We start from the raw sequence: 22468 nt of genomic DNA, 5'->3' as shown, positions 1-22468 counted from the left end.
GTGACCCCCCAATTTTTTTCCATTTTTGGAATAAGCAAGTTATGACCTAACTTCAGGCGAGAAATGAAACAAATTTCAATGTTTTCGCGCGAAAAACCTTAAGGGCCCACTGACCTGTTTTTGGGGGTGCGTTGCTAAGGATGTAATGGTTTAAGTAATTTGAAAGAAATTGGCATTATTGTGGTCAGTTTCCAAGTTTTGCAAACCAATGACCCTAAATATGACGTCCTCATGCTACGCCATGGTCACGTGACCGATAAAAGAAAACTCTAAATTTGTCTATGCGCTACACAATTTGGGTATATAATCAGTGGTTAGATAATTTGTATTCGTTTTTGCATCCAGCCAGGCATGGTTTTCTTTATATTTTGAAAAATGTTCTTTTTAAAGAGATAAACGATACTGAAATACCCATAAGATTTTCAAAAAAGATGATTTGAAAAAAATCAATGCTTCGCTATATTCTGTATTTGGGGGTGAAACGTGCCACCAAAAAAAAATAATTCAATTTAAAGACCACCGGAAATTTAGCTTTTTCTCAAACCGGAAGTCATTTCGTGTACGCATGCGCAGTTGATCTGAGAACAAGGACGTAGAAAAACCTTTGATGGAAACAACAGTTCGTGTGGTGACTTTTGCTTGTGAGTAGGTTTTCTTGTCAGCTCATATGATGACGTCAGTCACCGGAAGTAACACTTCACTTCCTTAGCAACGCGCGAAAAATCCGTCTCTGGGCCCTTAAGAAGCCTCGAGACAAACCAGCAAGGATTTTACTTTGGAAATAGTAGCAAAACACAATGAAATGAGTAAACTTTTGGAAACTGGTGGCAGTAAACGTAAGACCTTTCTTTTATGGACATTCAATGTCCTCTTTTTCACCAGAAGCACGGAGGGTTGACTATTTGCCGTATTCGGATCAGTGAAGGAAAATCCATGGAGCGATTTTTAATTGTACACCGAAGGCAATTCTACGACAGATGCTTATCATGGGCTCCCTTTAGCCGATCAATTTGCCTTTGATACGCTGACCTCTTGGCCGAAAAATTCTCTCGCCCAAAGCGATTACGCTGTCCAATTGCGACTAATTCGCAAACGTTTTCCAAGTGCTTAGGGACTTGTTGTAATTATCAATGGACCATTTGATTACCTACATGTACGTCTGTCGTGATTGATGGTCGTCTCTCAAATGTTCCGAATATCTAACGCTAATACAAAGTTTCGCTGTCTAATAAAAGTGAAAATAATTTAACCCAGGCCAAAAACCGGAGGTAGGATTAAAGTAAGGTAATTTTTTTCAAAAAAATTAATCAGTACAACGAGTAGATGGTCGCCATTTTAGTATTCTTTTGTTTCCATGCAAATTGGCCCTTATGGCCTCGCTTTCAAATGTAAACTTCAAAAGAATGTTTAACCTTAAACGAGGCCATAAGGGCCAATTTGCATGGAAACAAAAGAATACTAAAATGGTGGCCATTTTGGAATAAAGTGTATTGCAAGTCCATACTCCAAACTGGCTTTTAGCTCAGCGGGTTAAACAAAATATCTTTGTGAAGACTTCAAGTAAACAATTACAAGAACTTTAATGACATTTCTAATGACATAGATGACAAGGAAGTTTTCGTTGTTAAAGGCCGATGACGTATGACCTTCCTCCTGGGTTATGGAGTGGAACTGGGGAAGGTTTTGACATGCACCATTCGTACCAGACCTTTTTTGGTGTGCACTTTCTCCAGAAATGGCAAGTTATTGTTGAGCCCGCGGTCACAAACTGAGGTTCCTTCAAGCAAAATGAAAGCAAAAAGCAAAAAGGTTAAATAACAGGAGAGTTTAAGCACTGTAGACCGAATATACAGCTCCTCTTTTTCTCTGAATAAAGGAAACCTTACCTTAACGGGAAAATAAAATGGAAACCAGCTAAACATCCCTTCCGAATGTGTGTCTGGTTTGATACCTTGGTAAAGAATAAACTATATTAAACGGAGTCATGATAAGGTTGGAACGGAACGATTAAAAAGTCCAGAACAATAATTTGTTCAGCGTACAGAGCACGGGCACATTCCTTGGGACCACAGACTACGGTATACGCCAATTTCGCTTTCATCATAAATGGGGGGATATCACTTTGCTTATTCTCCCAAAACCCCCGTGGGATAGAAATATATAGAACCAAAGTGGGGTCAAGTCTATCTAGTTTTCTCGTCTCAAACTACCTCGTGTCCGAATAACCGTAATATTTTATCACTGCATAAATAAATAAATAAATAAAGTTTATTAACATATCAACTTGCAAACAATAAGGCTTGAAAATCTTGATATTTACAGTATTAGGATCGTAGTAAGATATTATTTATTTACAATTGTAACAATTATAATACTAAAAAATGGGACCAAATTATATTATATATACGATGAAATGTTGGGATTGTGCCATTTACTTATAGATTTAGGTATAAAACTTGATTTTAATCTCTCAGTCCTGCATTTAAGTCAGTCCTGTAAGCTGCGAGTTACAGACGATGTTAAGCTGCGCGTCTTCACAGCCAATGACATTGTGGCTCATAGACAACCAATAACACAACGTTTCAACTGACCTAACAGCTCAGCTGAGTTACAGACGATGTTAGGCTGCGCGTTTCCCAAACTAGGATAGCGGTATTTAGCGATGTGTACTCACTTAGCGTAACATCCTTGTAAAGTACAGTCTCGAAGTACCCAGCAAAGCCGTGCAAACTAAAACTTGTCTTGGCTTCAAATTCAAGAGATCTGACGCGTGAATTGTCGATTCTATCAGCTGAAGGGTAAACGTAAAACAACAGTATAATGTAGCAAAATTTACGGAGCCTGATAAGTTTAAGAAACGGTCCAGATAAGAACGATAGCAACAACGGCAACGAACATGTTGGAATTCAATTGGAATGCAAAAAGGTGATAACTTTTCTATTGTCTGTACTTACTTCTGATTGGCTTAAACAGCAAAAGTTAACGAAACTTCATAAAGCAGTATTACACTCATCCTTACTTTCCAGCCATCTTCCATAGAGCAAAATCTGGTCTCAGTTTGAATACCACAGAAATCGTATGTGGGGAACATGTAAAATTGTAAACGTTTCTTGGCTTTTGTTTTCAACTCTTGTGATTGGTCAAAATCTTTTTAACACAAAAAAAAAACCCTTTCAAAATGGGCTGTAAATGAATTTTATTGCGTTAACGGCCTTCCTTTAGGTTTATGCATTCGCTGTGTAAAAAAGATAACATTCCTATGTGGGAAAAAGCACCGTTGCCGCATAAGAAAAAAAATTGCTATCCACCTTACACGGATCATTACTTAAATAGAATTAATAGGGCAAGCTGCGGAAGTCTTGATTCGTTCTTGATGCAAGCGGAAAGCGAAGGATAGTGTTTTTATGCAACACAACAAGCAAAAAACGCCTTTCCAATAGGCTGGTGATGACCAATCTTGCTTCTATCACGCGCGAAGCTAACGCCGATGGTGCGATTCCAGGTGATTTTGGCCGCATGAAATTGGAACTCACGGCGAATTATTATTTGTCTTTCTTCGCCTCGTAAAAAAGGAAGAAGGTCCTGCCTATTATAATTTGTTGAAAATGTCGCTTACCTCTGTTTGGATGTTCAAACGAAAAGCAAGGTTGTGGGGGTGATATGACTGTAACGTTGTGAAGTCGAACCACATACGGTGTCTCAAATGGGGCCTACAAGCATAGAACAATTGAACAAAACTGTCACGGTAAATCTTAGGGTGCTTATAAGGCAACTTTTAAATTTCTTGAATCCAAGAATCACAAAGGGAGTCAGGGTGGTTTACCTATCGGGCCTCCCACCACTACGAGCCGGGGTTCAACTCTGGCCCCGGCCTGAATGTGGGCTGAGTTTCAGTCCATGTCAACCTGACTTGAGGGTTTTTCTCCGGGTACTCCGGTTTTCCTCCCTTATCAAAATCGACTCACAGCTAATTGACATCTACAAAAATTTGGTTTATCAACGGAGTTGATAATGTAAATTGACCACCGTACAGAGATTCTAGCTTTTAGAATCTCTGTACGGTGGTCAATTTACATTATCAACTCCGTTGATAAACCAAATTTTTGTATACTACTTCCCCACCGACGCAGCACCACAGTTTCTTTAGAAACTACCCCTTCATTAATTGACATCTAGCTGTGGTGCTGTGCTCCGACGTCAAACATAGACTGTATAGCGGCAGCCAGAGGCGCCTTTGTATGCTTTCATCCCGATATCGTGAGCTGCGCCCAATCGAAATTGAGTCCTCAATACTGCAAGTAAAGGGTGATTGGCACTGCCAATTATTATTATTATTATCATTAATTTTATTATTATTATCATCATTATTATTATTATTATTATTATTATTATTATCATTACTATTATTATTATTATTATTATTATTATAACCTTTTTAAAATAGCTCTTTAATGTAGATAGATTATGTTAGTTCACTATTGTTCTTCTATTATTTGGCTGGCGAAGTTTTACTATTATTATTATTATTATTATTATTATTATTATTATTATTATTATTATTATTATTTAATAGATCTGTATATACTGTTTGGAAATATGTTTTCGGAATAAATAACTGTTTTTTTATTATTTATAAAGACTGCGGAAACTGAAGTTGCGACCGATCGAGTGGTGGTTAGAGCGGAATTTAAATGACAGTTCACCTTGTGCAAATCCGTTGACTTCGTCATGGAGAACTAACCTGCGATTAGGTGTACTTTTTCTTTAGACAAGGCGCACAAAAGTACACCTGATACAATAATTCTTAACGAGTCGTCTGCTCGTAGTCCAGAATCTGGACTTTACTCTGATTGGCCGAAAAACAATAGAGCTCTTGGAGCCTCGCTCCGATTGGTTACCGAATTGCAAATCATACGTTAACAGCTGATTAAATTATGGCCCCCGAGAAGAATTAAACAGGAATGATGTTTACGTTCCGTTTACAGCTGCGGTTGGGTCGACTTCAGATTTTTTTTCAAAAATCTTTAAAGGAAGAGCAGAGAGAATGCATCTGAAGAATGGTTTGTCTAAAAGAAGGCATTAGAGTTGTACTTACTCCAGGATTTTTACAGGCCCGAAGATTCTAGAAAAAAAGGCATCGTTCCGCTTCCACCGAATCGAAACGCTTGTAGTTATAGTAAGTCATTTGGAATATATTCGGAAGCAACAAGTTGTGAATCCAAAAAGAACCGAATAAAGCTCAAGTGCCACCATATTTGGCCAAGGGAATCAGCCGAGCTTGACAGAGAAATTCGACATTGTTTACGGAACAATCTGAACAATGGTTTAGTGACACACTTCTTACAAAATGATAGTTGAGTAGCTGCTGCTGGAAAACTGGAATTTCTCAAAGTCCATTTTTCTCATATTTATTTTCATAGCATCTTTTATTGGCATCTCAAATCTTTTAGTACTGTCGATTGCACCTGATGATAACATGAAGAATTCGGGCTTTTTCTGCGATTTTATCTCGAAATTCTTTGTTCCTTGATGGCTTGAACAGAGAAACCTCACCAACTGTCAAGCGGGATTTGTAGAAATATCTTTGATTTCATGAATAAAGTCTTACTTCGCAGACATTCCAGCTGGAGTGCTATTTTGATTTCGTCGCGTCTTTCCTTGAATCGCAACGTGCAGGTAATTTACGGTAAAATCTCAGTGATTGGCTCACATTTATAAAGCAAGTTTCAATCGAGTATCGTAAAACCAAAACCGAAGTAATTACTTTGGCCAATCAAAAAGGACGGAAAAAATCCAGTAAACCAATCAAAACTCGAAATAATTACACGTAGCCGACACAAAGCGCGGGAAAATATGCACGTGCGAGCCACGATTGGTTTTGGTTTCACTTCTGGTTGTTGAAAAAGTGGCGCGAGAACTTTGAACCAATCACTGAGTATAGTAATGCAAAACCAAAGCAAGTCGCTAATTACTTTCGACGCTCAAGTGAAAAGCGCTCTAGCACGACACATACACATGATATCATCACTCTCGACAGGTGGGCGGCAGACGACTCGTTAAGAAATTTGTATCAGGCTTACTTTTTTGCGCCCTGTCTAAAGAAAAGTACGCCTGATCGCAGATCGCTCATCATATTCTCTTCAGTAGCTCAATGGTTAGAGTACCAAGCTAGAGGGGTCAAATGAGCCCTTTGCAGCTGGCGATCACATGGTGCAAAAACCGCCATATTGGAGCACTAATTGCACACTGGAACATTTAAAACCTAGAAAATTCAAATTAAGTAACTTTGTTTTAGATGTCCCTGTGCGCAAATTACTCTCTAGACTGCAAAACAGTCGTAATTTTTGCGAATGCAGGCGACACGGTAAATATTCAAACAAAAGGTCTGGAGCGAGTGTAGAAACAGCGAGGGAGAATAGGGAGAGACGCGAAACGGGCGTGTGAGGCTCGCGCGCTTCACACACGAGGATCACGTCCGAAAAATGGCAAAAAACGACTGTTTTGCAATCTAATTGCTCTCCAGTATGGTGGTTTTTATACCATGTGATGAATCGTCTGCTGCAAAGGGCCCATTCCACCAGCGACTCGGATTTTTTGGCGAGTTTCATTTGCATTTGGGTGTCACATATTCTTTCTGCCTCCAAGAGTTGATGTATTAATTTAAAACAGCTTGATGTATTTCTACTATCAAAGTCAAAATCATTATCATTATTTACCAGAGGCCCCTTGCCGGTGTCGCTGCTTTGTGAAACTTCGTAATGTAACTTGGGCGCAGAGATCGGTGCCAGAAAGGATGTGTATTCACATGGGATGCTGATACCGTCTTCTGTAATAAGAAAACAAAGGCCCGCGTCGTTTTTATTAAAAGGGAACCTACACTCAAACAGCAAACGAAGAAGGTAATGCTGAGAATCAAAATTGCCTTATTTTTTCCAATGAAAGCGTCTGTATCCGCAATAGATGAATTTCAGATTCCCTTCTTTTTGTTTTAAAATTTCCCGGGTGCCACCATGTTGAATAATTATGCGGTGTTATAGCTAAAAAACCCTTTTTGTGTGTGTTGGAGCAATGGGTCTAATCCTAACCTCAACACGTCACCATTATTTAAGATGGCGTGCCACGGAAATTCGAAATTGAAAGCAAGTGCTTCAACAATTTATCTTTTTCTGAAACAAACTCTTTTGTTGAAAAATGTTCGAAAAAAAATTGATTACAATCATTTTGTCCGGTTTCAGTTCTTCCACTCTTTAGCAGAAGAAGACTAACACTGTCAAAAGCAAAAAAATCAAGACTAAGAACAAGCAAGTGTTTATGTTAAATGAAAGAAGTGTATATTAGAAGTGCGGGTCACAGAAGAAAGATAGAATTTAAAGCAATTTTTACTTAAAGACAGCTGAAAAATTTCGGAGGCTTCAACCGGATTCAAACCCATGATCTCTGCGATGCCGACGGATGCTATACGGGTGCTCTACCAACTGAGCTATAAAGCTACTCGTCGAAGCTGCCTGAATTTTTCAGGTGTCTCTAATGGACAATTTTTTAAATAGACCATTTTCGAATTCTCACGGATGGACTGGATCTAGCATGAAATGGAGGCTAATGCGGGCAAATCTTTTCAAATGCAAATTAATTTGCTTGCATTAGCCTCCATTTCATGCTAGATCCAGTCCAACCATTAGAATACGAAACTGGCCTATTGTCCAGGCCCGGGTTGCTCGAAGCATGGTTAGCGCTAACCAGCGTTAAATACCATGGAAACCTATAGGTTTTGTTACCTCTTAACCAACGGGTAGCGCTAACCAGGGTTCGAGAAACCGGCCTCAGGTGCTGGAAAGTGCATGGATCGATTCTATCTTTCATTAGTTAATTTAAGAAGTGGGTAACTAATACAGGCCCATTTGAAAAGGGGGTTAAGGTTCCGATGTAAGTCAGGAGAACGTTTTTCAGAGTAATGATAATAGAAGTTCTGCAATTCCCGATCCACTTTATCTAAATTCGGACTCACTCAAGTAGGCTTTTTAATACTATTCACAAGAATTTGCAAAAGCATGTCCACCTTTTAGGAACCGCTGCGCTCCATCTAAACACTCCGGAGAGAGCTCGTTATCACCGAACGAACCCAACAATTCACTCACGAGAATATCCGCCTGCGAACAAAACAAACATAGGACTCTGTGGTAAAGAACTTCAATATGAGCATTTGAAAGAACACTTAGCTTCGTTCCCAGAAGCGAGTTCAAGTACAAACTGAACGTCTGAGATAGCAAATATTAGTGTTTCCTTTTGTTTGTTTAAGGTAGAAGTGAACTTAGTTATCCAGTTCAGTCCTCTTTAATAATCTGGAACAGACGATTCAAACATTAACAACCCGACATAACTGCCACGATGCATACAAAATTCAATTAACATGCAAAATTAACGGCTTAACCACTACACCAGGCTGACTCCTACAAAGAAAACTAACTTCCACAGGCAGAACTTTGCACTTAGAATCGAGTCAAAGTTGAGGCCGAATTAAACTCAGTAGCGCCTCATTTATAATATTTATGGGGTAGAAATCTTACTTTTTCTGGGGCATCCCATTCGCGCATGTCCGATGAAACTACAGTGACATCACCATTCCATTCTTCCTCTTTCAAAGTTTCCAGTCTGAAACAAAATTAAGTTTAAAAATAAGAGAATTGTCAGTAGTCACAGCCTGAGGCAAATTTAGTACCAATGAATCTGGTATCAATGACCCAATATGGATTTTCAAATTAAAGTGGAACAAAGACACGTGCAGCAGTAGTCGTGGTACGTTCAGTCTTGTTGAGTCATTTAAGCCAACAATTATCAAAATCGAGAGAAATAAATACTTACGTCACTACAGCATTGAAATTCTTCTCCACGGCATAAACTCTGACCTTTCGACCTGACTCCTCCCCCGCTGTCAGTGAAGCTCTGACCAGGGGTCCCCTACCCGCACCCACCACCATAATCACCCTGGAAACAAAGAGACCCTTACTCAGTGGAAGGGGTGCGATAAGCGATACAAAGATATTAAGGATACAGCGGTTTTCAATTGAGTCGAACGTCATTTTGCGAAAACCTTGCTTTTGCATTTTGACCCCTTTATTAAAAATCTCGCGCCATTCTCAGCCAAACGAAGGTGAAATCAAAAGCAACTGTTTACTGTCACAAGGGAAGGTAGAGAGACCTCCGAAAGGATTAAGTTTAACAAAGGGTTGCCACAGGGGGGGTGCATTGTGCCCAAGGCTGTTCACCGTATGCTTGAACCCAGTTGCATGGACGATCAGTGCTGCTGAAGGATATCGAATGTCCAAGCCCATCAACAGCAAAGTTACAGGTTACAGGTATATTGATGATTTCAAGATCTTCGCTGCATCGGAGAGTAAGCTCGAGTGGGTTATGAAGATGGTCAAGTCGGCTATGGAGGATGTGGGGCTTCAGTGGAACCCAAAGAAGTGTGTGGCCGCCTATGTGAAAAGGGGGGTACAAGTGAGTGGTGTCTCAAGGGGAAGAGTTGATGAGTCGAATATGATGATGGTAAGCAGTACAAATTCCTGGGAGTACTTGAGAGTGTCATGCAGGAGGATAATTATTATTGGTAAGTTTTGAGAAAAGTTGGTGCACAAATTTCAATGACGATAGAGAGAGTTCTGAACTTTATGAACAGTGTTCTCTGCAAATAACGTACTGTTCAAATTGGACTGACAATCTTGGAAGGTCCATCATCAAAGTGTGGCTGCCTTTTCTTTTAAACCTTGTCATATGCATACAGGCCGGTATGTATACAATAAAACACTTTAAAGGTATGCAAAAAATAAAACATTTTGAACTAACGTTACAACAGAGTCCTTCTTTTCTTCTGGTACCCTGTCAATTAATGCTTGATGAACAGCCTGAAAATCACAAAAGAAACCTCCAACAGTAGGAACCTTACAAGTATTAGTTTCAAATTGGGTCAAAGGCAGTTACGGTAACACATGCAAAACAATGGTTACACAAAGACAGTTAGGAATAACTTATCATTTATTCGATTCAAGTCCAAATGACTGACAATGAAATGAAAAAAGCAAACCTTACCTTTTGATACTGCCCGTATTTAATAGGATCTCGTTCAAATCTTTCATATGTTTGAGGCTCAAGATTGTCCATCAGAGGCTAAAAATAAAACAGAAAACACATTAGATTGTGTGGTTGGCTTATAGAACGAGGCATATTCATTATTATTAGCGTTTTCTACTTGGTGTAATTTAAGCGAACTTGTTTTTCACCAATAAAACCATTAGAATGACATAATTTCTTATCGGTACCAATCCTACCATTCGTACCAATGGACCATCGGTTTGACGAGACGAATCGTATCCGGTTGGGTATATTGGACATGTATGTTAGATGACACATAAAATTTACATTTCATACTGAAGTTACAGGCCATTGACGTGATCATCTTTTTAGTTTCCTTTTCAAGGTGAGACTTGATAGTTATACATTCGTTTTGGATATGGGGTTAGAGGGAATGACCACAAGTTTGTTAATAGATGTTCATGTTTTGCTGCAAGAGTCTATTTAGATACATGTAAGAAGACTATAAAGCTAAAGGGGCCCAGCTGTGCTCCATATCTTTGAAGGTCCATTAGGAGTAGGATTTGAAAGTGATTTACTGAAGTATCCCAGGTAAAAACAATATTTTATGAACGAGCACAGTTAGTGAGCGAAAGACTGTTCTTAACATGAGAAATAAAATTCACATCTTCAAGCAGCCATGTAATTTTTTTCATCATATAGGGAAAAGAGCCGGGTCCAAACTTTATCCTTAATTACTGCAGCTCGGAGGCTGGAATTTCTTCAATTTTTTGGATTTTTTCTTCACTTGCAACAAAGTCCTTGAATAATTTTAAGTTGTACGAAGTTTTCTTCCTCTTGTTAGCATTTTCTTGTTCCTCAGAGAAGGATTGTATGTCAGCTTCAGAGAATCTTCTCAAATTTATTGCTCGCCATTTTTCACTGACTGTTTGCACAAACAACCATGCAAAAGCAGGAAATGACGTCATCAATATCCTCACTAGTGAGGATATGGAATATACGCCAGTCGGGTCCTAGATGTAGTTTCATATGATTTTTATGAGTGGTGTATTCCTGAAAAACAATCCTGTCTAAATAATAAATAGAGGATATCAAATGGCTGTGTGGGGATACGAATTTTTTCTTCGAGTGCTGAAAGTATCTTGAGTGAGAGATACTTTCAGCACTTGAAGATAAAATTCATATCCCGAAGCGGCCATGTAATATTCTGTTTATTATATAGATATTGATGAAATGTCTAGATTTAAAACACCTTGCTTTCTTCGTTTTCTAGATTATGAAAAAGGGCTCACCAACCGCTACAACTGGCCTGTTGTGTAACATGATACAAGATATGAAAGGCATGAAAACCAAATCATGATAATTGTAATTTTGCAATAAAAATGTTAATGTAGTAGAGAAGAATTATATTAAAGCACAAAAGTATCTTACAACGAAGAGGAAGCTCACGTTTTATGGGCTACTCGTGTTCGTTACCATGACGACACCTATATTCCCACGTGTGAAAGATCAAAATGATATGTTCACTGTGCGCGGTGAAGATATGATTTTTCAGCAAAAGGAGAAATCCTGGTATTTCGTCAGTATTATAATAATAAAGAATATTAAGTTTACCTGCAGAGGGCACTGTAGATAATCTTCATATCCTTTGGCAAACTGGCTCACATTGTCCAATTCAGGTTGGGTCTACACAATTACAAAATATTTATCTCAGCAATACTAACTAAAAAAATACAGCAAAGAAAACAAAATTTGCATTTTCGGGCTAATGAGCTTCTCTGGACAGTACAGGGTGGGAAAAGGGAATCTACCACAATGAAATTTATACATGATACAAATGAGCAAGGAAATTGTAGTATAATCCAACACCCTGCAGAGGAGACAAATACTAAAATTGTGCGTGACCTGATGGTTAAAAAAACTATTACAAAGAAAATAAAATTATGGTTGAACTTGTATTGGAGCTCTAGCAAAGGGACGCCAAGCGGAGCAGCATACTCATAAGAACCCAGGAGTTGGTTTTCTCATGGTAATCCTAGCTAGCAGTATTGCTTGTGGGCGTGCAAGCACGACAAAGTTGCCCAATAATTCAATAACATCCTGTTTACAACGTACATCTTTGATATTGGACATTCATGTTATGGTCAATTGACACCTGTCAAAACAAGGTGTCCGGAATCACATGACCATATCCCGGGCTCAAGTTTAGGGATCCATCATTGAGCTAAGCTGACTGCTGACCAGGTACTGGGCTTTGATTGGATTGCAGGCTGAAGCCAGGTTACATACATACATTTGATCGCATTCACATGTTAATTTGCGCCTAAGAAATATTAAATATTATACATACATACATATAATTTATTAAAAGGTCAATGAAAAATGGCAGCCATAGGCTAATGTGGACTTTAAAACTAATAAAGTTAAAACAACACAAATTCACAATACTCTTAAAAAACTAAACCAGTTTCAAAAAAGTAAACTGATTTGAAAATTGAACCATAACATATACATAAACAGTGAAATGACAAACATGTACACTGTACAATGTAGGTTAACTTACTTGTAACAATAAATAACCCGGAACTCCGCTTTTACACTTGGCTAAATCTATGTTATTATTATTATTATTATTATTATTATTATCATTATTATTATTATTATTTCATAACAAACGGTACCTCTTTTTTTAAGTTAAAAGGAAAATTTATTATTTCATTCCATAATTTCTTGTTACTTTGTACCAGTACCGGTACTTGTCATGCACAACATGTATCAGTGCAACTTCACCAAAAATCAACTCTACATTTCCGTATGATTTTGAGATTATGTTCACCAGACATTTACTGGGAAAAAGGTTAAGCCATAATTTGGGGAAGAGACTGGTGTCCTTTTCAACTGCTGCCTTTTCAACCAGCTCATTACTGTTTATTTATTTATTTATTTATTTATTTTTATTTTTTTTTTTTTTGGGGGGGGGGGGCGCCCCCCCGCGCAGGTCTTTGGACTGAAATAAAGTAATTACTGTTACCAACTGAAACTTTCCTCTTTCATTGCCTATCACAATGATAATAAACTTCATGATCCTAACAGAGCTGGATAGATTATCCAAGTAAAAGATATTTTATAATGATTTTCCCCATTTTTCCTACCTTGTCCTTATGCTTGTTAACACCAGTCAAAATCAGTTGAGTGTTCAACTGCAGAATAATAAAAGTAAGGAATAATTATTATTAATATTGGCATCTGTGCAGTGTTGCAGCACATTTTCTGTCCTCCAAAGTGAATAAAAAGGTTCTAAAAAACCCATATATTTGAGATGGAAAAGTTCGTTGAGGTGTGAGGCACTTTCAGTGTGGAAAATGCAGCTAAATTCAAATCAGTCTCAAGCATGTTTTGACAATGAAACTGCCAGAACTGACGATGCTGTTGATTTTGAAGCAAAGTTTTGAATCTTGAGGTAGGGTGAAAAACTGTCATGGTCTAGAAACTTTAGTTGCAGTACTCTTCTTAATTTATAGCTTTCCTTATCTTAACATTGTTTACTCTAACTTAAATGTGTACGACATGGAGACCTTTCACCCAAACAAGAAGAGTTCTTGGAAAAGAAGTTCAAATGGATCACTGATGTTCACAACAACAACAACAACAACACCAAGAACAACAACATATATTACATACGTTTAATATTTAAAATGAAAAGTTTGTCCACCCAAATTTAGCAAAGCTACATGTAATCAAGTTGGGTGGAGCAAAGATAAAATACTTAATTAAAACATTTACATATTAATTATATTTAAGTTAAGGGAACTAGTGGCATTTTAAAGACTCTGTAAAACTTGTGTTCTCGTCTCTTTTGTATTGTACATTCTATTTGGGCAACCAAAAAACTGCATCCCTTTCATTGACATCAGCCATACAAGAATAGATTAGAATAGAATAATAATTATTTTTCATCAAAGCTTTGCTTTAATACAGCTACAGAGAAAAAATGAAATCAGAATTATGCAAAGAATCTATGAAAATATTGGTCCTGAAGTTAACCAAATGCAATAAAAGTATGATATACATCTTACCCTAAACAGTCTTTTATAAGTGCTTGATGTGCCCTTGGCAAAACAGCGAATCCTGCTGGAAGCATGTCAATAATATTAAAACTATTATCAACATTAAGGAATGACTCATCTCATACATGTAGCATAAGCTTATTTATTGAAATTCTTCTCCTTAAGCCTGTCTTAACTTAATGCTACCCAGGAGTCACAGGGTTCACCTTGAAAATGAGAAATGATTTTAATTAATGACTTTTCCATAATCTTAGTCCATTTGTCCATGACCAAAAAATGTAGAGACCCCAAAGACTCAAATGCAGGAAAAAAGGTTACAATGTATTTACAGTATTAGGAGGCAGTGTGGCCCAGTGGTTAGGGCGCTTGCCTTAAGGGAGGGGGGGGGGGGGCAGGGCAGTCCAGGAGTCCATGGGTTAAATGCATATTTCAAGGATATCATAAAACTCATTCTTAAATTAACATACTGGTACAGAGTGAACAACAGGCCCACACTTTACAGCACAACCTAAGTAGTAACAGTCAATACAATCATGTACATTCACCATGATTAGCAATGCACAAATTAATCACATTTGCTCACTTCAAACTTAACAAAAAATTTATTATCCAGTCTATGGTCCAATTATTTCAAACAAAACATGCAGTTGTGGAAAAAGACCCTGACCTTTCCTGTTTGTAAGAAATAAGCTTGTGGGCAGGATGGCTGCTTTCACTGGCTCTCCAAACCATCTCTCTAGCTCTTCCTCTGAGGGTAATTCAACAGAAATCTCCAATGCTATTTATTAAAATAATAAAATAAAAAGCCAATTACAGAGAAGATAAATGAGAATTACAATACCAAATCTTAATTTTTGAAGAAAGATGATGTTATGTAAGAATCAAACTACATGTACAAAGCACGAAATTGCTTCTAATACATGTATGTTGGTATTGTCTGCCCAAATTTCAAAACAATTTACTGCAGAGAAATTATTTCTCGTAAGTAAAAGCATTCCTACAATAATTTTTAAATTACAATTCTCATAACACTTTTAATAATAATTAAAAACTACCGATTTCATAAATGTGACGAGAGCAGTGCATGTTTTCCCCACATTGCACTCTGTAGAGTACCAATTAAGTTACTATCATGGCTACTGTACACATAAAATTATGGGTAAGGGCAGCATAATCAGAACAAATACAACTGGAACAAACCTAAGCCAATTTTCCTGCTGTTTGCACATATAGTTCTAAACAAATTCCACCTAAATGACAACGAAACAACATTATTATGTTACAGCTCCTCTAACGATAACACTCACTGTTGACTGTAGTTGTAAACCCTAACCCTAAACCCTACAGCTCCTCTTACTAAGTCCATTGGGCTAGTTATTAAAGACAAAAAAAAAAACAGGTGCACAAAAAAATGGCAACATAGAATATTCGAATCAACAAGTTTTTTGAAACGGATTTCACTATAAAAGTTAACGAAACGTCGTTGTTTTTTAACGTTAACTTTTATAGTGAAACATAGAATATTCTCACAAATCAAACTTTGCCATTGTGCTTGACAAGCAAAATGCAGGCTGTCCGTGGACACAATTACAGAAAACGAACAATGTGAAATTCAGAAGACATTATTATTTTGAGAATGGGTTAAAATGACCATTAACAGCAACCAATAATAATTATGCAGAATAAAACTACAATTATTAACTTTATTCCAAAACATCCTTTCTACATAACAGCTATATGATTATTATTACCTACAGTCAACAGTGCTGTTATCGACAACAATCTTAAGTGCGCAACTGAATAAGGCATAAATTACATGTATCTGAAGCGTTTGATTGTTTGACCATCCACGGTTAAATTTTCAACAAAAGGTCAATTAAAATCGAACACGAGCGTCAAGCCACTGCACTTACAGATTTCTTACCATCGCATGCGACATCATTCCTGTGACACGATTCATGTAGCGTGTGACACAATTCCTGTAGCGCGCGACATGAATGATTCGTGTCTCGCGCGAGGGTGGTAACTTACTTTTTAGTGGTACTGTAAGTTAAACTTGGCAAAATAGTTACCATTCCCAGGGATCATTTTTGCACTTGCTTGTTTGAACATCCTCCTACAACAAATTTTAAAAAATCACAGGAACAATAAACTTGTTAGTCAAACAGCAAATGTTGCATAAAGCACAATCAAACATTGAACGTGCAAGTTCACAGAGGTCAGTTAAAGCCATATGATAAGTGCTCAGTAAACATCTGAATTCATTATAAAAAATATAAAATAAACTGGTATAATTGTAAAATATACATGTCTTATAATGCTCTTACATGTATCTTTGCAAGATGAGATCGGACATAAACAATGACCCCTGGCCGCCTTGGTTTTCTATCTCACTAAACAACCCCAGAACTACATGTACAATGAGAACATAATGACTGTGGAAAAAAATCTAAATATTTTAACTCGAATACAAATCTGTTATGAAGTAATCATCAAAATACCTCTTCTTGGAAGAGATGTTTGTCACATTCATCTTCTGGACTCTTCATAGGCACATGCACCCAAACCTAAAGATACATGTACAAGGAAAAAAGAACATCCACACTTCAAAACAGTTAAATCTGGTGTTCCTCAAGGTTCACTATTGGGTCCGTTGTTGTTCAACATATTCATTAATGATTTGAATTTTTGTGTTCCTAATGTCTCATTGCGGCTGTACGCTGACGACACGACTGCCTACCTGTCAGATGTATCTCCCACCATTCTAGAATTTTCCTTCAACAAGGATCTCCAGGCTCTTTCGTCGTGGTTTGAGTCCAACTATTTAACAGTGAACTGTTCTAAGACTCAAGCATTATCTGTTGGACCCTGTGCCTATCATTATTCTTTATTTCTTAATAATGCTCAAATAGAATTTCTGCGATCTATTAAGATTCTTGGAGTAACTTTAGACAAGGACCTATCCTATAAAGAACACATATCAGATCAACTAAAGAAAGCCTATGCCAAGGCTTCTGCTCTGAGAAGAATAAGGCGTTTTCTTCCTCATGATGCAATGATAAAACTTTATAAAGCATTTATATTACCTCATCTCGAATACTGTGGCCCTTTGTTTGTAGGCATAGGTACGGGTCAACGCAACCGTCTCGAAGATGGCAACTGTTATATTTTGAGAACATTAATCGGGCACAACAAGTCAATGTCATACGACGAACTGCTCACTGCGGCTAGCATGACATCTTTATATTGTAGGCGCTTACATCAGGCGTTAATACTTCTTTTTAAATGTCTAAATGGTACGGGTCCTACATATATTGCTAACCTTTTTAAATACAGGCATACACCGTATAGGCCAAGAGGCAAGGGCTTGAATTTGGAATTACCTAAATTTAATTGAAAATTTAAGAAGAATTCTGTTTCTTATTCATTAACTAAGTTTTTGAACAGTTTGCCTTCTCATGTGCGTCTTTCAAGTGATTCTAGTGACTTCAGAAGTAAATTGCAGGATTGCAGTTTTTTAGAACGTGTCTTATAGTGTACAATTGTAGCTTTTAACTGCTTTTAGAACGAGTTTTAGAGTTTTCCAAGTCACGTTTTTAGTATGTGGCTTTTTGTTGTTTTTAAAATTGAATTACATTTAATATATGGCTGTAATTATTATAGATGTTATTTATACACGTTCGTATTTTGAACGAGTTTTATAGCTCTTTGGCGTAACGTGTTAAAATAAATGATTGATTGATCCATCTGACCTTCCATTCACCAAACCCCCATTGTAATTACCTACTTTGCCCCACCAATGTTCCTGAAAACAAACGACTATTGAACCTTGACTAACCTGTTGTACATGCATGTCGTGTATACTTGTGTTGATGTGATGAGCAAGATTGACACAGTTGTAACTTTTCAGTGGAACAAGCACGGCAGGAAGACCCAAATGAACTGAATAACAGAGCTCCTGATGTAAGGCCTGTCACATAAGGGAAAGATAACACGTAGGTTGGTGGCAATGTATGGCCACTCCATACATCTGACAGGTGATTCAAGCTCAGAAATGGTTTCATTGTTAGAGAAGCTAAAAAAGTTCTGTTTTTAACTTAACTACAGGTAAACCTTAAAAATGGCATAAGGCATTTCCCAAAGAAATATGGCTCTTCCAATTTACAGAATGCATTATGGAGCAAAAATAACAGCAACATGAAACAGAAAGCCTGGAAATATTAAATTGTTAACTCTGACATCATTTATTGTGAAGACACTTTTTGCTACCCTGACGACTAGGATGCCTGGCATAGCAAATTGCAGCGAATCACAAACTTGTTGTCAAAGGGATAAGGTGGAATAATTTGATAACCACTCAGTGAATGCCCCTTAAATATTCTGGGTTTGCTCACACAGCTAAAACTGAACTTTGATAAAATGACTCACTAGTTCTGAATTCTTTCTCACAGTCTCATTAGTTGAATCTAAGTCAAGCCATGGAGAAATTTTTCCAACAATCAGACTGTTCCAATCTATGGAAATAAAAGTAAAATTAATGGATTGTACATGTCAGTTTTGGTAGATGCAATTAAAGAAAAAAAAAAAGCAACTTTTCTGGGGCAACAGAGTTACTGATAACCCAGTAGTTTCCAAATGTATCACTACAGAATTTAAATGACTTGTTACTGCAAACCAGGTAGCTTTAATAAGATTCTACAAATTGGTCACATACCTTGACTAGAAAGCACCAAATCTGAGCGTGTGAATGCCCCTGTTCGGTTTGGGACTGGATCTAAAAATTCCCTGCGGTATCTTGGATGGCAGATTGGAACACAAATGAAATCAAACCTGGCAAAGTTAAAATAATTATTATTAATTAATAAATAACCTTCAAGGATTGAAAATATATTTATTTACATATTATATAAATCATTGATCCAGGAAAAATATTTGATGAAAACAATAAAGCTGATGAAGATGACACAACACTAATAGTACCATATTGGTTCCTCTTTATCAGAATTTAACCTTCTGTCAGAATCTAACGTTCATGACCTTTAGTTATTACATCCTCTTCAAAGAGGTTTTGTCCTCTTGATCCTGTTCCAACCAAACTTGTTATGTGCTACTAATTCTGATTACAAAAATACCATAATAATATTAACCTTTCAATCGGCTCTGGGTATTTTCCCTGTGCTTGAACACATGCTTTGGTACAGCTGCTGTTAAAGAAAAAATGGATAAGTGTCAAACTAAAATAGCAGTTAAAAGAACCACTAAATGGGAACACTATAAATTAAAGTAAACACTATTATAAGAATTAAAAGTTATTTTCATGTTATATAATTCATAAATAGAAACCAGGATATAAAGTTGATGAGATTTTTGTGCATGATTGTTAAGGGTATTAAAAGGTGTGTAAAGTGTAAACAGGTGGCTTAAAACTATTTAACAATAATTATTGAATGTAAGTTAAACTACAATTAAAAACCTGCATATAGGAACCTAGAATTTTTGAGGTGGGCTGAAAAGGTTTTTACGGTATGATCTAGGGTAGTTTTTCACAATACAGGCTGATTAGGTTCTTAATAGGTTCTTAGTGTAACAAATAATTTATTATTGGCAGAAATATTGTATCACTAAATACATACATAACAGTTTAGCACTTGTATTTTCAACAAAATAAATGCTTACAGTACTTTGTTTGCTAAACAATAACAGACACAATAACTTTTTGTCAGTCGTTTCTCACACAATTAAAATTAAATCCAGAATTTTGACAATCAAAATTGGAGTGCTTTTTTCGTATAAGAACCTATTTTTCTTTGCCAGGCTGAACATGTTCTTATATTTTTGGATACTTAAATTCCAAATTTCATCCGGTAGGTTCTTAAATTACAAGGTTCTAGCTTATATGCGGGTTTTTACTGTATTGACGTGTCTATTATGTACTACATTGACTACAGCTTTCATTTTCAATTGGTATCCAAGGAAAAGTTTTCTCCTGGTTTATATCTTATTTCTCTGGTAGATCTCAGTAGATATTAATTAACAAGATGTTATTTGAGGAGTTCAGATTGGAATGGAGCAGGGTTCTTCTCTGGGTCACTCATAATTTACTTTTAAATTTATACACTGTATACAAGTAAGCTCTTGAGACTGTCAAAACTCATCTGCTCGAGGTTCACTGTTATGCAGATGACACCCACATTTACTTTTCATTTAATCCACATTATAGGTCAGTCCAACTTTCACCCAAAAAAAAACCACTTAATTGTTTGTGGATATTGAAGGACAATCTTAAATTGAATGATGACAAGACTATAAATTTCTCATTATCGGTACACTTAAGTACTACAACACTCCGAAAAGGTCCTTGTGTCCACATGGACATTCATCCTGTGCCTATTGCAAGGAATCTTGGTTCATGGTTTGACTCCAGGCTCTCCAAAGCAAACCATATTACAAAAATATGTGGCTCTTCATTCTTCTATTTTGTATAACATACAATTAATCAGGAAATCTCTTTCTAGTCACTCGACTACTGCAACATATATTTGGCCTGCTCAAATTCTTATTGAAGAAACTACAACATGGACGGAATGCCTGTGCAAGACTGATTTTAAAGAACACAAATTTTGCCACATAACACCACTTACATGGAATGGCACTGGGGCGTTACTAAACACAGAACAGAATGCAATGGAACGGAATATACCAGAATAAACTGGAATATGGCAGAACAAGGTGGAATGACTCTGGAATAAAGCTGAATGACACCGGAATGAGATTGAATGAACAAGAATGATACCAGAATATACTGGAACAAGCTGGAATGACACCCAAATAAACCGGTATATAGCTGAATGAACCTGAAAATGCCAAAATTTGGTGTTTTAGTTAGTGCCCACCAATTTTCGGTTGTTTCTGTCAGCTTTTGTTGTGTCATGTGATTCCCTAAGGGAATTGCATGTGTTTTTGCATTTTTTAACATTTGGAGCCCTTCGGTCAAGAGAAAAAATTGACAGGTATATCCATTGCTAAATGAATACTCATGAATTTGTTGTGGAAATGATATGTTTTTTCATGAACAAATATATGGGTGACCCGAAAACACTGACCCCCGGTCCATGGACTACCCCGATGTACTACCCAAACGGACTACCCCCAAAATACTATTTCAAGTGAGTACTATATTGGTCGTAAGCAGCTTCATAATTAGTGCTGAGCCTAAACATCCATTTTAAACCGCGTTGGTCAACAGCATTTAAGTCTAAGTACCAATTTTAAAAAGGTTAGCTTTCAATTATTATTGTTGTGATGGCCGATTACGTCATGTAAGTGAATTGAAACTGGTGCAACAATTATTGAGAGCTAACCTTTTTAAAATGGGTGCTAATAGACGTAAATGTTGTTGACCAACGTTTTTAACACTGTTTAAAATGGATGTTTAGGCTTACCACTAATTGTGACGCTGCTTACGACCAATAATACTCACTGGAAATAGTATTTTTGGGGTAGTCTGTTTGGGTAGTCCATGGACCGGGGACAGTGTTTTCGGGTCACCCCATTTCTATACTCATTCATTCCCAGTCTAGAATGATGAAAAACTACGTTTTGTTACCTTGTCATTCCATTTCACGCTTAAATCAGCATTATCGTGGTGTAATCTTCTGGTACCATACTTGTTCATTCAGTCTCATTCTGGTGTCATTCAGCTTTATTCCAGAGTCATTCCACCTTGTTCTGGCATATTCCAGTTTATTCTGGTATATTCCGTTCCATTTTTTTCTGTTCCCATGTTCAGTAATGCCCGTTATACTGGTTACCAGTTACATTATGTAGATTTAGAATTGAGTTTAAAATCCTTATTTTTTTTTCAAAAGATTCTTCATTGTTTATAGTTCCATCTTATTTATCATCACTTTAATAAAATAGTTTAATTATGCTGGTTTAATCCAAGCAACAACCATTGGTGATAGATCCTTCACTTGCACAGCACAGAAGCTGTGGAACACTACATTGTGCCACTTGAAGTTAGATCCGTCAAGTCTGTTGATGTTTTTAAAGTAAAGAAAAACTGCTTCTTATTTCATTTGGCATTTTTGTCATAGCTTAGGGCTGTAAAACAGCATTTTTAGCATAAGGCACTCTTATCTTGTTATCTTTGTAGTGTTGTATTTGTTATAGATTTTACTTTAATTGGATTATTGTTGAGCGCATTTAAACATTTTATGGAATTTGCACATTGTAAATGGTATTATGATATTATTATCTCTCTTTTCCACAGATTAAATCTGGAAAAGAAACTTTATTTAAGTGTCTAGTCG

At 36.9% G+C, this 22468-nt stretch overlaps 1 protein-coding gene across 1 annotated transcript in view; it reads right to left on the bottom strand.

The window, feature by feature from the left end:
* Nucleotides 1-1555: 1555 nt before the first annotated feature.
* The window catches only part of LOC138022027 (protein arginine N-methyltransferase 5-like), a 27502-nt gene continuing 6589 nt past the window's right edge, over nucleotides 1556-22468 (bottom strand). Inside the window, 23 exon segments of the mRNA XM_068869048.1 lie at nucleotides 1556-1777; nucleotides 1887-1951; nucleotides 2675-2791; nucleotides 3617-3710; nucleotides 6717-6826; nucleotides 8057-8147; nucleotides 8565-8649; nucleotides 8860-8982; nucleotides 9844-9902; nucleotides 10087-10164; nucleotides 11704-11775; nucleotides 11918-11959; nucleotides 13242-13289; nucleotides 14166-14179; nucleotides 14182-14217; nucleotides 14824-14934; nucleotides 15357-15406; nucleotides 16229-16272; nucleotides 16658-16723; nucleotides 17995-18126; nucleotides 18585-18670; nucleotides 18871-18986; nucleotides 19304-19360. Coding sequence (XP_068725149.1) covers nucleotides 1625-1777; nucleotides 1887-1951; nucleotides 2675-2791; nucleotides 3617-3710; nucleotides 6717-6826; nucleotides 8057-8147; nucleotides 8565-8649; nucleotides 8860-8982; nucleotides 9844-9902; nucleotides 10087-10164; nucleotides 11704-11775; nucleotides 11918-11959; nucleotides 13242-13289; nucleotides 14166-14179; nucleotides 14182-14217; nucleotides 14824-14934; nucleotides 15357-15406; nucleotides 16229-16272; nucleotides 16658-16723; nucleotides 17995-18126; nucleotides 18585-18670; nucleotides 18871-18986; nucleotides 19304-19360 — 1849 coding nt within the window. The 3' untranslated portion in view covers nucleotides 1556-1624.

Source organism: Montipora capricornis, chromosome 10 (assembly GCF_036669925.1).
Source record: "Montipora capricornis isolate CH-2021 chromosome 10, ASM3666992v2, whole genome shotgun sequence".
Taxonomy (NCBI): Eukaryota; Metazoa; Cnidaria; class Anthozoa; order Scleractinia; family Acroporidae; genus Montipora; species Montipora capricornis.
This window is presented reverse-complemented; position numbering and strand designations above follow the sequence as displayed.